Source organism: Drosophila eugracilis, unplaced genomic scaffold, assembly GCF_018153835.1.
Source record: "Drosophila eugracilis isolate 14026-0451.02 unplaced genomic scaffold, ASM1815383v1 contig_90, whole genome shotgun sequence".
NCBI lineage: Eukaryota > Metazoa > Arthropoda > Insecta > Diptera > Drosophilidae > Drosophila > Drosophila eugracilis.
In genome coordinates this window covers 2,098,762-2,111,270 of record NW_024573812.1, presented here as the reverse complement: position 1 = coordinate 2,111,270, position 12,509 = coordinate 2,098,762, and the positions used below count along the sequence as shown (strand labels likewise).

The following is a 12,509-nucleotide window of genomic DNA, read 5'->3' as shown; positions in this document are numbered from 1 at the left end:
GCTGGGTCAACACACAAGCTATATAGATACTGCGATATTAACCCTGAACTCGACCTTCACCAGCCAGCAACTGGTTACATTTTGTTGGGCCAACACCTCCGGCCCCCTAAATGGGGCTAATACATATTAAATGAGGCTACTACACATACATTTGAATATGTGCATCTTCCAGTCGGAAGTGTTTTATTTCATGAAAACAAATGGCAAAATTGTTATGTTAGTAGATAAATGCTTACAACACTTTTAGTTTACAGTTTACATAGTTGGTTATTGCTGAGGGCATAGCTCATGGGAGCGCTCCTCGTTGAATCCCTGGCCATGGAATGCAATTGTTCCATATCCTGCCTTCTTACATCCTTACATGATCACATGGCGACTAAATATCATTTACATAGGATGTTTCGGACACACTATCCTTACAACTTGCTCTATTTATATATTTATACACACACAAAGTACACAACACACAGTTAATTGTTATTTGCTTTCCAAATGACTCGTTTGCGTTTGATTTGCTGGGTTTGTTTTCTTTTGATTTGATTTGATTCCACTTGATTTGATTTGCACTAGCTACCCCGTCGTCTTTTCTTCTTATCATACACAGGTTAGTGTACAGAAAATATATAATTCTAGCATTCGATTTATGTATTTACAAAGAGTTGTTCTAATTTGAATTCGAGTTCCGTTCAGTCGGCGTTAGTCAGTATCTCTCAGTTGGTTTTGGTCCCCATCCCATTTTCCCCCGCTAGGCATAATCTCAATGCTCGATGATCCATCTTTGGGATTCACTGTGTGGATCACATGGTGCCACTTGAGCGTCGTCCATGCTCTTGAGTCCCTTGTGATCGAGACACATTCCAGTATTACTGTGAATGATGTGCTGGCTCTCGTATCGCCACTGCTCGTTGAACTCGTCGTTCTCCATGCAGGGCACCATCACCACCCGGTACGGTGGGGACTCGCTGTGCTGCACTGTCGCACAGCTCAGCTCATTGCGCAGGACCTGAGAGTTGGTGAAGGAAAACAGCTGCGACTTTTGAAGTACTTTGCCGCATGGATATAAGCCAGCGTTGTAGGGCTTCTCGTTGTTCTGCAGCAGATCGTCCAGGCATATGTTGGAGTTCACAGCGTGCACCTTGCCCCAGCCCTGCACATCCTTGGTGGGTACAAACTTCTCAGGGTAAATATTCTTTAGGTACCAATCGAAATTCTTGCAGCGAAGCTTCTTGCGCAGCATCACTCGGTGGGTCACATCGCCAATGTCCGCGTGGAACTTCAGGTCCGGTCGGTTGAGGAAGAATATGTTGATGTACTCATCCATCCACACCAGAGCCATGCGGGCAGTATTTATGCCGTGTGTGTCACGATCGTTAGGGAATCTAAATAGAATTTAAATGAGCTCATTAGAATACAGCCATAGATAACAATATCTGCTTTGAAGGTCTTTTCTTGCTTAAATTATACTCGTATTTATAACATTATTTTTAAAAACTTACTTGTACGGATGAAAGTCTCGGAATATGTGTCCCACGCGGGAGCATGGAATTGTTTCGATGGTGCCGCCACACTGCCAAATGCGGAAGGACATTTCCAGGTTCTCGCCACCCCAACCATCCATTTGTTCATCGTAGCTACCCACTTCCCAGAAGTATCGTCGATCCATGGCGAACAATCCACCGGCCATGGTGGGACTATAAGCTGGACAAATCTCCCGTTCCTGCTTGCACTCCCGTCGCTGCCGCTGTTTCTCCCTCTCCGGCAGGTTGATCCAATCAAAGTGGCCGTTCCATTGGAATCCGCCCACTTGGAACGATTTATAGCCATTGGTGCTGTATTGAAAGTCATTGGCATCAATGACATCAATGATGGGCACCAGGACGCTCGTTCGGGACTCCTTGATGCGCTGCAGAAGTGGCTCGCACCAACCAATATTGCCCTCGCAATGGGCGTCCAGGAAGATGAGGACATCCCCCGTGGCTATTCGAGCTCCGGCCAAACGGGCACGAATCAGACCCAAACTGAAACGAGAGAGAGGCAAAACTTTCTTTAGCTATGTGAAGGGTAAAACAACAAAAAAAAACAAAGCAAATTTATTGGGTCAGTCAAAAACCTTCGATCGTCTGCCAAGCACGATTAACACCATCCTACATAGCTTCAACCGTGTGAAGTCATCAGAAAGTCTGCAAAGCTCGCGGGTTGCCGAGTGTAATGCACGCAGAAACCGAGTCTGGGAGTTACAAAAAGTCAAGCCCAACACACATAATCGTAACTTGACGAACTGGTTTTCTCTTCATTTTTTTATTGTATTTTATTCAGTTTTTAGTTTTTGGTTTTTTGAGCTTTGGTCGGTTCTGGCCAAAAAGAAGATGCTCCAAGCGCGTCTGACATGCCAAACAAGTTATTCAAATGAGTTCAAGCTGCCAGCGCGATTCGATTAGCCGAATTGCTAAACTTTTCCTAGCCTATTGGCAATAATAATGGTCAGAGTCTATGTGCTTTTAGAGTTATTTTCTAGACCCTTGTGTAGGTATCAAGAAGAAGTAGAGTAATTAAGATCTAAAGCATTGCCTAACACGATTATTTAGAAATACCAGGAAATTGATGGCACAAGAACAAAACACTTACTTAAAAGTTTAATACATATTTGTATACTCGTATACCAGAGGTCAAATTAATGGTAATTTAACCCATCTACTATATTTGATATATAAAACGTTATTGATATTTTTTCATTATTATTCAAATAGTGTACGTGTTAAGGCTAAACACAACCTAATTAATTCATTTTGCACCTTTCACTTTTAGTTTCTTACTTGATCTAAGCACAGTAAACTTTTAAAATGCAAACAAACGCAGAGCATTTTAAATGTCACACTTTTTCATATCTCAAAAACTTTTAAACTTGTATTAAAGGTTTGCCATGCGTATTTTATAAATACACTCTTTCTTGGGAATTCTTTGTTGTTGCTTAAAAGCTGATTGCGCGTAGCATGTGAAAGCATTTTATAGTTAAGTATACGTCGTCAAGTGTCAATTAATTCAGGGAATCCTAGTTAGTAGATTTTTTATTATAATCTTGGCGGCACTATCAAAAACTTTTAACCGACTTGGGAAAGTCCGAAAGTATCACCTAATATACCTAATAATTGATATATTTATATATATATATACTTCTGGGGTAATCCATAGTACTTGTTTTGGGGTTTCCCCGAATTAAACAGACAGCATATATGTATGTATATGTGGGTCAAACACGTTGCAGCTTTTACTTACCGGTTTTTGAGCCGCAGAATTGTGACCTTGCCTTCTGGAATTCTCGTTCGAATATAGTAGTCCAGCTTGGCGCCGAGTTCCACATTTTCACTACCATCGTCCACCAAAATAATCTCCTTGAGGGCTTTCTCGTTACAGGTGCTCAGAGTGCTGTGCACGGTTCTCAGCAACACGGAGTAGGGTTCGTTGAAGAAAATGATAACCACACTGGCACTGGGAAGGGATTCAGCATCGTAGCGCTGTTTGGCGCACAGAGGATTCCGGTGGTCACCGACACTCCGATTATAGGACAACTGCTCACTTAGCTCCTCATTGAGGGCAATCTTCTTGTAAATGGCATCGCCACGCTCCTTGGCTGCCCCCGAAAGATGAACGGCCACGCCCTGTTCGCCGAGTCCCGCCTTCTGTTTCTGAAGATCCAATTGGATGACCTGCTCGTAGGGTGACTGGGTGGCAGGTCGGGCGATCTCGTTTTCACTGTCGCTATACGTCTCGTACCGATCGCGCCCAGGGCCTCGTATAGCAGGTACCCGGCCAAGTGGCATCACCACCGGTTCCTCCGGTGGTCCATTCTGTTGCACCTTGCTATATAGGATGAAGCACAGGGCGACCAGAATGAAGATGATCAGCTTGCCATAGAAGGAACGGAACCGAGGCAGCATGTTGATATATTATATCTTCTAGTTGAGGGGTGATTGGTGGTAGTTAATGGTTTTTTGAGGTAGCACTTCCAAGCACTTCACGCAAAAGTGGCTCCGCGGATCCGGATCTTGTGCGTCCGATGTCCGATTTTATCCACTACTCAATCATTTAACTCCAATTCGCTGGCGAAAAAGCAGACACATATGTATGATTCGTGGCTTCTCGGTTCGCCTACGATTCCAATTCCAGTTTCTTCTTGCTTTCCGTTAAGCGCCGCGCACCGCCGCTTTGTGGAGTGGCTTAAACTAGACTAAATTAAAATATTAATTCTAAGCGCGATTGCCCCAACAACAACAACAATTAAAATGCAACAACAATAAAAAACAACAAAAACTTACTCTGGCATGTTTTTTTGTACGCTGTTGCTTCTCTCTAGTGTGACCGCGCGAGTGCAAAATAACGCAGAGCATGATAAAAAGTATGACCTATTCCGGGTACAGTGGGCCGAAAAGTTGAAGTTTTCTAAAACAATATTTATTAACATAATAAGTCTTCTTTAAAAATTCTCTTTTAGTCAAATTAAAAATACATTGATTTTAGTTATGTATAATATAAAATATAATACGATATATTTTCAAATAATATTAATATTGGCCAAAACGATTAAACGCATAAAAGGGGGCATATAAGAGATAAGAAAACATCTAAATCTTAGGAAAGCTTCACAAAGACAGTAAAATTTTTAAATGAATTAATGTGTGTAGTTTGAGTTTTGTAAAAATAGGCAGGATGGAAGCACGGCTAAGTTTACATTTAGCAAATACTTAGACCATTTACCAAGAGGTTTTGTTAGTACTGGTTAATAATTTGCTTTTCCCTGTTTGGCGGCAGTTGTAAAGTTTTTGCCGGTATTTACCTTTTCTTTTTTGCTACCAACAATAAGCATTTTTGGCAACAAAAATCATTAAAAGGTCAAACAATTCTATATAGGAAAATGATGTTTCAATTCATAAAACAAACCATTTAATTTTATTTTAAAAAAAGTAATAAAGTAAAAAAATATTTCACAAGAAATTGCAGTCCTGGCCTATACATACTAATACGTGCTTATATTACGTTGCTAGAGCGATATATTCAATCCTTATTAGTTAGCTATTATAAAAATATAATAAACTTGCCAGTGGCTGTGTCTAACATAAAGATTATACCTTTTAATAAGGTACGAGTATAATAAGGTGCGAAATTAAAACAGAAGATTACAACCAACAAGCACGCGAAGCTCTCCCACCACACATTTTGGCCCAGTTGTCACATCAATTACTTAAATCAACGGAAATTTAAATCAAAAACTTCCTGCAACCGAGTACCGTTAAAAAAGGAAAGGGACTGACCGACTGACTGCCGCACTTGACACTTTTGCCGGCACTTAATGCACAAATGGCATGTTCATTTGTTGTTAAAGCGAAGCAAATGGACTTCCCATTAAAAACTTGTTGCTCCGCCTTTTTTGGGGAACCAAACATGCAACCACATGTTGCCAATAGATGGGTGTCGATGGTGTCCCATGTGGCTTGTTTAAATCCCATCTAAATTCTAATTGAGTTTCGGTTCTCATCACAACTTTCATTTTGTAATGCCTTGAATTGATGCCAACAAGACTGTCCCCGTTTTGTCTGCTTTTTTTCTAAGGTCTGTGATTAATTTGGCTAATTAACGTAGGAATCTTAACTGCGGGCTGGTGTTTTGTTTTTTTCTCTTTTTCGGTTAAAGTGAGCTCTTGGGTCGTATAATTAATACGTTACGTATACGCATTGGTGTCGCTGCGGGAGGCGCCAACAGCCACCAGATCAGCGACCCAGCAGCTAAATTAAAGTTCAAAGTGCTCCAAAGCCATGGTAATTGGAGTTTCGGAGTCGCTGCATCGTTTTGTGGGAAGCAACCGTTGAGCCGCTGAAAGGTGGCAACTGTTTTGCCAATCTTCGCTAAAACACCCTAATGGCTCTGAGCGACAAAAACTAGGAAGGAAATAAATTACTTTGTGGTCTGGGCACAGTAGGATGGACCTGCTTGGCGGGGGCCTTTGTTTTAGTTACCAAAAAATAAAACAAAAAAAAAAGAAAGACAAAAAAAAAGACAGAGCAGAGGGAGATATATACAAGCTAGACGAGATTTTGGAATTTCATTTCGTGTGCGACCTTAAAATACTAGTTTGTAAAAATGCAACAAAATCCGGCATTGAAACAGATTAGTTTCTTCGGTCGAAAAAATTAACACCTCTTAAATTTGAAATACTCTTTTATTATCGCCACCGAAAATTATGCATTTTCAGCACATTTGTGAAATGCTTAATGGCCTGAGGTCGAATTAGTTGGCTCTTAAGTGTTATGAGCCGCAACCGGATTGAAAACTTTAGCCGGCTTCAAGAGCGGTTTAAGTAAATAGCAGAAGTGCTCAATAAATAATTTTTCCAAAATTACTCTATTCAATAACGAGTGTCGGCTGAGGCCCCCCAAACGAGGTCTCATTAATGCTCGTCTCAATAATAATAAAAAAGGGTTAAAAAACAGTTTAACCACTGCCAGACATTGTTACACATATGTGTGCCGGCTGCGGTTAAGGTGCCGGCCATAATGACTCGGGCCACAAAAATCTATTAAATCTAAATGACCCTGAAGATCACATACAAGCAGACAAGAAATGGTCGACTAACGATCATCATCCATCAATGGAAATGGGCAGTCAACGCTGGATAATAACAGAATTCGGATTTGGTTTGCAATTGAATAATGTCTAACCATAGTTTTTTATGGATTATCTGCTGTTTGTCTGCTACTTTCGTTTCGCTACGAAAACCTTTGCAAATGTCAAAAGGTTGGGCAATTGCGATGATTGCGATTGTGGTTTCGACAGCGACGAGAGGATGAACATTGGTCGAATCTGATCGGATTGGAACGGATTAGAGCTGGAGTAAGTCCACGACTTCCCATGACAAATTGATCAGCCTGGGAAGCGTAATGATGCCATATTATCATACATTTTCGAGAGTGATTTATGATCTAGTTTGACTAGTGGGGAAAACTTTGTTTTTATAACTAAATCGAAAGTGAAAGATTTCACGATACTGACTTGGCAATGACAATGCCAAGCCATTGTTTCACCCACTAAAACGCTTTGGGGGTTAACCGGTTACCCAATGCCCCATCCCCAATCCTCAATTCCCATTTCGATAGCAATTTCAATTCCAGTGCCCTAGGTCCAATCAGCACGCGTCAAAAGTGGCGCCAAAATGACGAACCAAATTATGATTTTGATCAAATATGCACAAACTATGGCGGCTTTATGGCGGTAGCCAAGTTTAAGCTTTGCATAATCCCCGGACCCTGCTGAGACACCCGCATTGTCGTCTCTCTATGGTCAGATTTATGTAACAACCAATCATGCGAGATGTCATCAAGTATTTGCCCAGCTTATTGGGCATCGCGACTCATCATATCTAGTGGAATGCACATTTCGATCGGGGTTTTCACAATCGCATCACAGATGGATATCTATAGATAGATCCGATTGTCTTTTAAAACCACATCAAAACATCAAAATCAATATAGCGTATCGATCAATATCCAAAAATTGAGCATTGTCTCAATGTTAGCAACCTCCGATGTGATGATTCGGATACATTTGAATAACACAGCGCCAACAATAACCACTGCGTCTCCATATCCGCTATCATTTATTGTGCGGAGGTGGCTAATCCCAATTCAACATTTCTTTGTTTTGTTTTATGGCTTTTGGCGAAGGTTGAGCAGAATGACTTTAGCCATGCCAGCGAAACTTTTAATTTCCATCGCTTAGGTTGCAAAATTTTTTTGTGATTTCAAGCAAATTTAATAAAAACTGTGAAGATTTACATTTTAGTTTTTAGCCCATAACCACTTATATATTCTTAGGCGTCTCCAGTAGCTAAGGGATCCCAGGATCTCCAGGATGAAACAACATAAACTAATGCCCAATCCAGCGAAATACATGCCAAAAACCCAATAAAGATCGTCCACTTCTATGTAATCATCCAAATGAGGCGGACTTAAATCTTCCGATGTTGCTAGATTCAGTTTCAGCATATCCAAGAAACCTCTATAGAACCAGTAATTCGTTAAACCAAACTCATTTTGTCGCAGCATGTGCTCTTCGAAGAGATCTCGATAGGGCAGGTGACGTCTTACAGGGAAGCTAAAAAATCCGATGGAATTAAGACAGAGTGCCTCTGAGTAGTAGAAAAGTGGGTATGTGAATCTCTTCTGTTGTTCCTTAAAGATGATCCAACTCAAAGCGGTCACTGGATAGATGTAGTCATCATTAAAGCTATCTCTCAATTGAATAAACTTCTTTGCGTCCTCCAAGACCAACACGTTCTCCATGCTGACGTTCATCGGCAGAAGCTCCTGCAGTTCAATCGAGGTTATTGCAACCTTGTATCTGGATTTTTCCAGATCAGCGAAGGAAGTCATAAAGGGATCGACTGGTGGACCCCACATGAAGGTCTGCAGGTAAGCCGAATACATGGTGGTTATGATTAGACTGGAGAAGCAAATCAGCATTAAAATCAGATTCATTTTTCTGTTAGACTGACGGGGATAAGGGAACGTCTGAGCTAAGAATCCCCTCAGACATATATCGTTCATCAGGACGCTGATCAGGCTGAGATTCCGCCAAGTCTTTTCCTTTAAGTATATCACCATCACTGAGAAAATGAAGAATAGCGCAAATATCGCTATCAGAACGGATGGATTCACGATCGCCACGTAGATTTCACTATAAGGCATTAGATCCGGGAGAGGGGCCATAAAGCAGTGAGAACTCATCAAGTATGGGTAAGAGAGGATATCAAAGTTCGTCTCTTTATAATAGGCGCCATTGCTCATGCCAATATCCAGCATATCTTCTGATGCCCATTTCGAAATATTCATAAATGATATAATCTCCTTGCCTTTTATCAATTTTAACTGCATAATCATTGTAGCATTGACCTTCTCAACGAAGAGGTTAAGCACGTTGGCCACGAATCCTATATATTTCACTTTACCAGATTTAGAGTCTCGGTAGGCCATGGATCGAGGCGCCAATTTGTCAGTGAGGGTTCTGATCGGAGCTCCTTGCATGTTTCGAAATTGTTTGATAAAAATCGATTTGCCAGTGGAAATATTTATTTCTTCATAGTTCTGATCCTGAAATAAACGACAGGAGTAGACTAGCCCAGATTGAGGGAAGTTTTCTTTTACCATAGCTATATTGTACTGCTCCTTTTTTGAGTAAAAGTTGCATACAGATTCTGGTTGTATGTCCTCTTGAAGAAGGATTAGACGTCTGTTAGTTTGTAGCTTCATCAATGTGCGATAGTTTTCCTCTTTCTCAGCTTCAAATCCACAACTTAGTATCAGTGTTAAGCTGCTGTAATTCCAGTCAAAGTCGGTGCTACCGGAAGAAGCCAGCACTGTGGAGACTGGTAATCTTCTGGATAAAGCGGGAAAAGGACAATCTTCTCCATAAATTAATAGAATATCGTAGAGTTTTTGCTGATGGAGTATAAGAAGAAGACTTAATAAGCTTTTGTGTAATTCTGAATCACTGCTATTGGAAACATTCAGAAATTGAGCTTGCGAGTTGCCAAGGCAGAAAAGAATAATAATAATAAACCAAGTCATGGTTCTGAAGTAACTGATGGAATTTCCGTGCAATCATCACATTTTGTCGACTACATTCTGTTAAATTGTCCTGCAAAATGTTGTTCGGGCATGCCATTTGCATGTTTCTTATATTGTGTTAACTTGTTTCTATAATTGATAGTTGCATCCAAAATGCGTATCTGAACTGGAATAGAAGACATCTATTTTTCAGAAATATAGGAGGGAACTTCATAGTCGAGCCTCGACTATCAATTAAGATAGTCATGGTAACTAAATTCAGAATAACAGAGTTAAGTTAGTTCCTTGTCTTAAAAGTTAACAACCAATGAAAATGTGATTCCGAAAATGAATTTCTTTTTTAAAATAAAAACTCATACTGTGTGCTTTTTAGGTTTTTTTTATTAGATAAATTTATATTAGTATCTGTTGTAATAAATAAAATAGCTACTAGTAGGAGACATTTCCTCCTTTTTATATACTCGTACTTTTATCTTCCTTGGAGAATGTTTAAGGTTTTGAAAGAGATTAAGTTGAATAATTTAGCAAACTGTTAACAGCAAATTTTTATTGTATAAAACAAACAACTTGCTCAGTTAATTCAATATTAAATAATCTTAAAATATAGATTGTAGCTTTTTGAAAAAATTCTAGGTGGCTCTTCTTTCACTAGGATACTTTAACACTTAAAGATTCTAAGCCGTCTCCAGCAATTTGGAATCCTCATTAGCTCCAGGATAAAACAACACAAGCTAAGGCCCAGTCCAGCGAAGTACATGCCAAAAACCCAGGAAAGATTATGCACTTCGATGTAATCTTCTAAATGAGGAGGACTTAAGTCATCCGCTTTTGTAAGATTTAATCTTAACATGTGCATAAAGCTGCTATCGAGCCAGTACGAGGCTAGGCCAGAGTCCTTTTGTCGCAGCAGGTTCTCCTCGAAGAGATCGCGATATGGCAGAAACCGTCTAATAGGAAAGTTGAAGTATTCGAGATAATGTAGGCAGAGTGTTTCTGAGTAGTAGAAAAGTGGATATGCAAATAGCTTCTGTTGCTCCTCGAAGGTGAGCCATCGAAGTTCTGTCACCAGATAGATATAGTTGTCATTAAAAGTTGCTCTTAATCGCAAGAATTCGTATAGGTCCTCAAATATCAGCACGTGATCCATGCTGACGTTCGTTGTACGTAGTGTTTCCACTGCATATAAGGGTATGGCCACCTTGTATCTGGATTTAGCCAGGTCTGCAAAGGCAGTCATGAAGGGATCAACTGGTGGACTCCACAAGAAGGTCTGCAGGTAAGCCGTGTACATGGTTGTGGTTATTAGACTGGAGAAGCATAGAAGCATTAAAATCAGTTTCACTTTCCTGTTGGAGTAACGTGGAAATGGAAACGACTGAGCCAAGAATCCTCTGAAGCATATATCGTTCATCAGGACGCTGATCAAGCCGAGACCACGCAAAGACTTTTCCTTAAAGTAGATCAGCATCACCGAAAAGATGCAGAATAATACACAGATCACTATCAAAACTGGTAATTCCACGATCGCCATGTAGACCTGACTGAAAGGCATCCGATCCGGAAGAGGTACCATGAAGCAGTTGGAACTCATCAAGTATGGGTAAGAGACCGTATCGAAGTTTGTCTTATCATAATAGGCGGCCTGGCACATGCCAATATCCACCTGATCATTGGTAGCCCATTCCGAAATATTAATGAAAGACGTTTCCTGTCCAACATCTATAGATTCCGCATGCATTATCATGGTGGCATTAACCTTCTTAATAAAGTGCAAAAGCGAATTGGCCACGAAACCTATATACTTCTGTTTACCAGATTTGCTATCCCAGTAAGTCATGGTCTGAGGAGCCAAGTTGTCTGTGATTGTCTTGATTGGCGCTCCTTGCATGTTTTGAAATTGTTTTACAAAAATCGGTTTATTCTCGGAAAAGTTAAGTTTTTCATACTTTTGATCTTCAAACAAGCGACAAGAATATATCACGTCGAGCTGATCGAAGTTCTCCTTCACTATAGCTATATTATATTGCTCCTTCTTCGAGTAGTACTCGCATACAGAATCTGGTTGTTTGTCCTCTCGAAGCAAGATTAATCGTCGGTTTCTTTGTAGCTTCATAAGAGTGCGATAGTTATCCTCCTTCTCGTCTCCAAGCCCACAGCTGAGTATAAACGTAGAACTGCTGAAATTCCAGTCGAAGTTGGTTTTACCCAAAGTCGCAAGAACGGTGGGAACTTGCAGTCTTCTGGCTAAAGATGGGAAAGCGCAATCTTTTCCATAAATCAGAAGGGTGTCGTAGGATTCCTCCTTCTGGAATCTTTGAAGCAAGCTTAACAAACGTTCTTCTAAGTTTGAATCGCTGGTGTTAGTAGCATCTAAAAACTGAGCCCTTGATTTTCCTAGGCAGAGAAGAATGAGTAGAAACCAAGCCATGGCTCTGAAGTTACTGTTGAAATTTACGAGAGTCCTTCACCTTTTGTACCCAACACGTTTTTAAAGTGTCCCCGTGACTGTTGGTCAAACATGCAATTTGTATGTTTTTCATGTTGTGTTTACAGGACTATAGGGTCTAAGTACACACCAAAATTCAATTAATTAGTGGTTTTGAGTTAAAATAATTGTATTTTGTTAATGTTTTATGAATATATCGTGAAAAAAACATGAAGATTGGAAGAGATTGGGTTTATCCAATCCAGAAAAATACATGTAGTATCCATACATACAGGCATCCAACACCTCTTTTAAAGGATATCGCTTCGTTTATTTTACATTTGTAGCTTTACCTTAAGCCTCAAATATGAAGCACAAGACAAAAATGACTTATAAGAGGTCTAAGAGGGTGTTGTAAAAATCAGTAGAAACCAACTGTTACAGTTCAATATTGTATCGTACTAAAAATC

The 12,509-nt window shown here is 40.2% G+C and overlaps 3 protein-coding genes across 3 annotated transcripts; all 3 read right to left on the bottom strand.

Moving 5' to 3' along the window:
- Window positions 1-150: 150 nt before the first annotated feature.
- LOC108112696 (polypeptide N-acetylgalactosaminyltransferase 1) lies at window positions 151-4,373 on the bottom strand. Its single transcript, XM_017222907.2, has 4 exons — window positions 4,314-4,373; window positions 3,274-4,225; window positions 1,497-2,018; window positions 151-1,379 (listed from the first exon to the last, which is right to left on the bottom strand). The coding sequence occupies exons 2-4, from the start codon at window positions 3,933-3,935 to the stop codon at window positions 758-760; spliced, it is 1,806 nt and encodes a 601-aa protein (XP_017078396.1). The 5' UTR covers window positions 3,936-4,225; window positions 4,314-4,373; the 3' UTR covers window positions 151-757.
- Window positions 4,374-7,826: 3,453 nt separating this feature from the next.
- Window positions 7,827-9,614, bottom strand: LOC108112082. Its single transcript, XM_017221831.1, has one exon. It carries the CDS (start codon window positions 9,612-9,614, stop codon window positions 7,827-7,829), a length of 1,788 nt encoding a protein of 595 aa, XP_017077320.1.
- A 658-nt stretch (window positions 9,615-10,272) lies between these two features.
- Window positions 10,273-12,042, bottom strand: LOC108112081. Its single transcript, XM_017221829.1, has one exon. It carries the CDS (start codon window positions 12,040-12,042, stop codon window positions 10,273-10,275), a length of 1,770 nt encoding a protein of 589 aa, XP_017077318.1.
- Between the last annotated feature and the right edge of the window lie 467 nt (window positions 12,043-12,509).

Coding starts and splice junctions, on each gene's coding strand:
- LOC108112081 (XM_017221829.1), bottom strand. CDS start 12,042: ATGGCTTGGTTTCTACTCATTCTTCTCTGCCTAGGAAAATCAAGGGCT.
- LOC108112696 (XM_017222907.2), bottom strand. CDS start 3,935: ATGCTGCCTCGGTTCCGTTCCTTCTATGGCAAGCTGATCATCTTCATT. Junction 2,019..3,273: donor ATTCTGCGGCTCAAAAACCG/GTAAGTAAAAGC, acceptor CTCTCGTTTCAG/TTTGGGTCTGATTCGTGCCC. Junction 1,380..1,496: donor CGAGACTTTCATCCGTACAA/GTAAGTTTTTAA, acceptor AATTCTATTTAG/ATTCCCTAACGATCGTGACA.
- LOC108112082 (XM_017221831.1), bottom strand. CDS start 9,614: ATGACTTGGTTTATTATTATTATTCTTTTCTGCCTTGGCAACTCGCAA.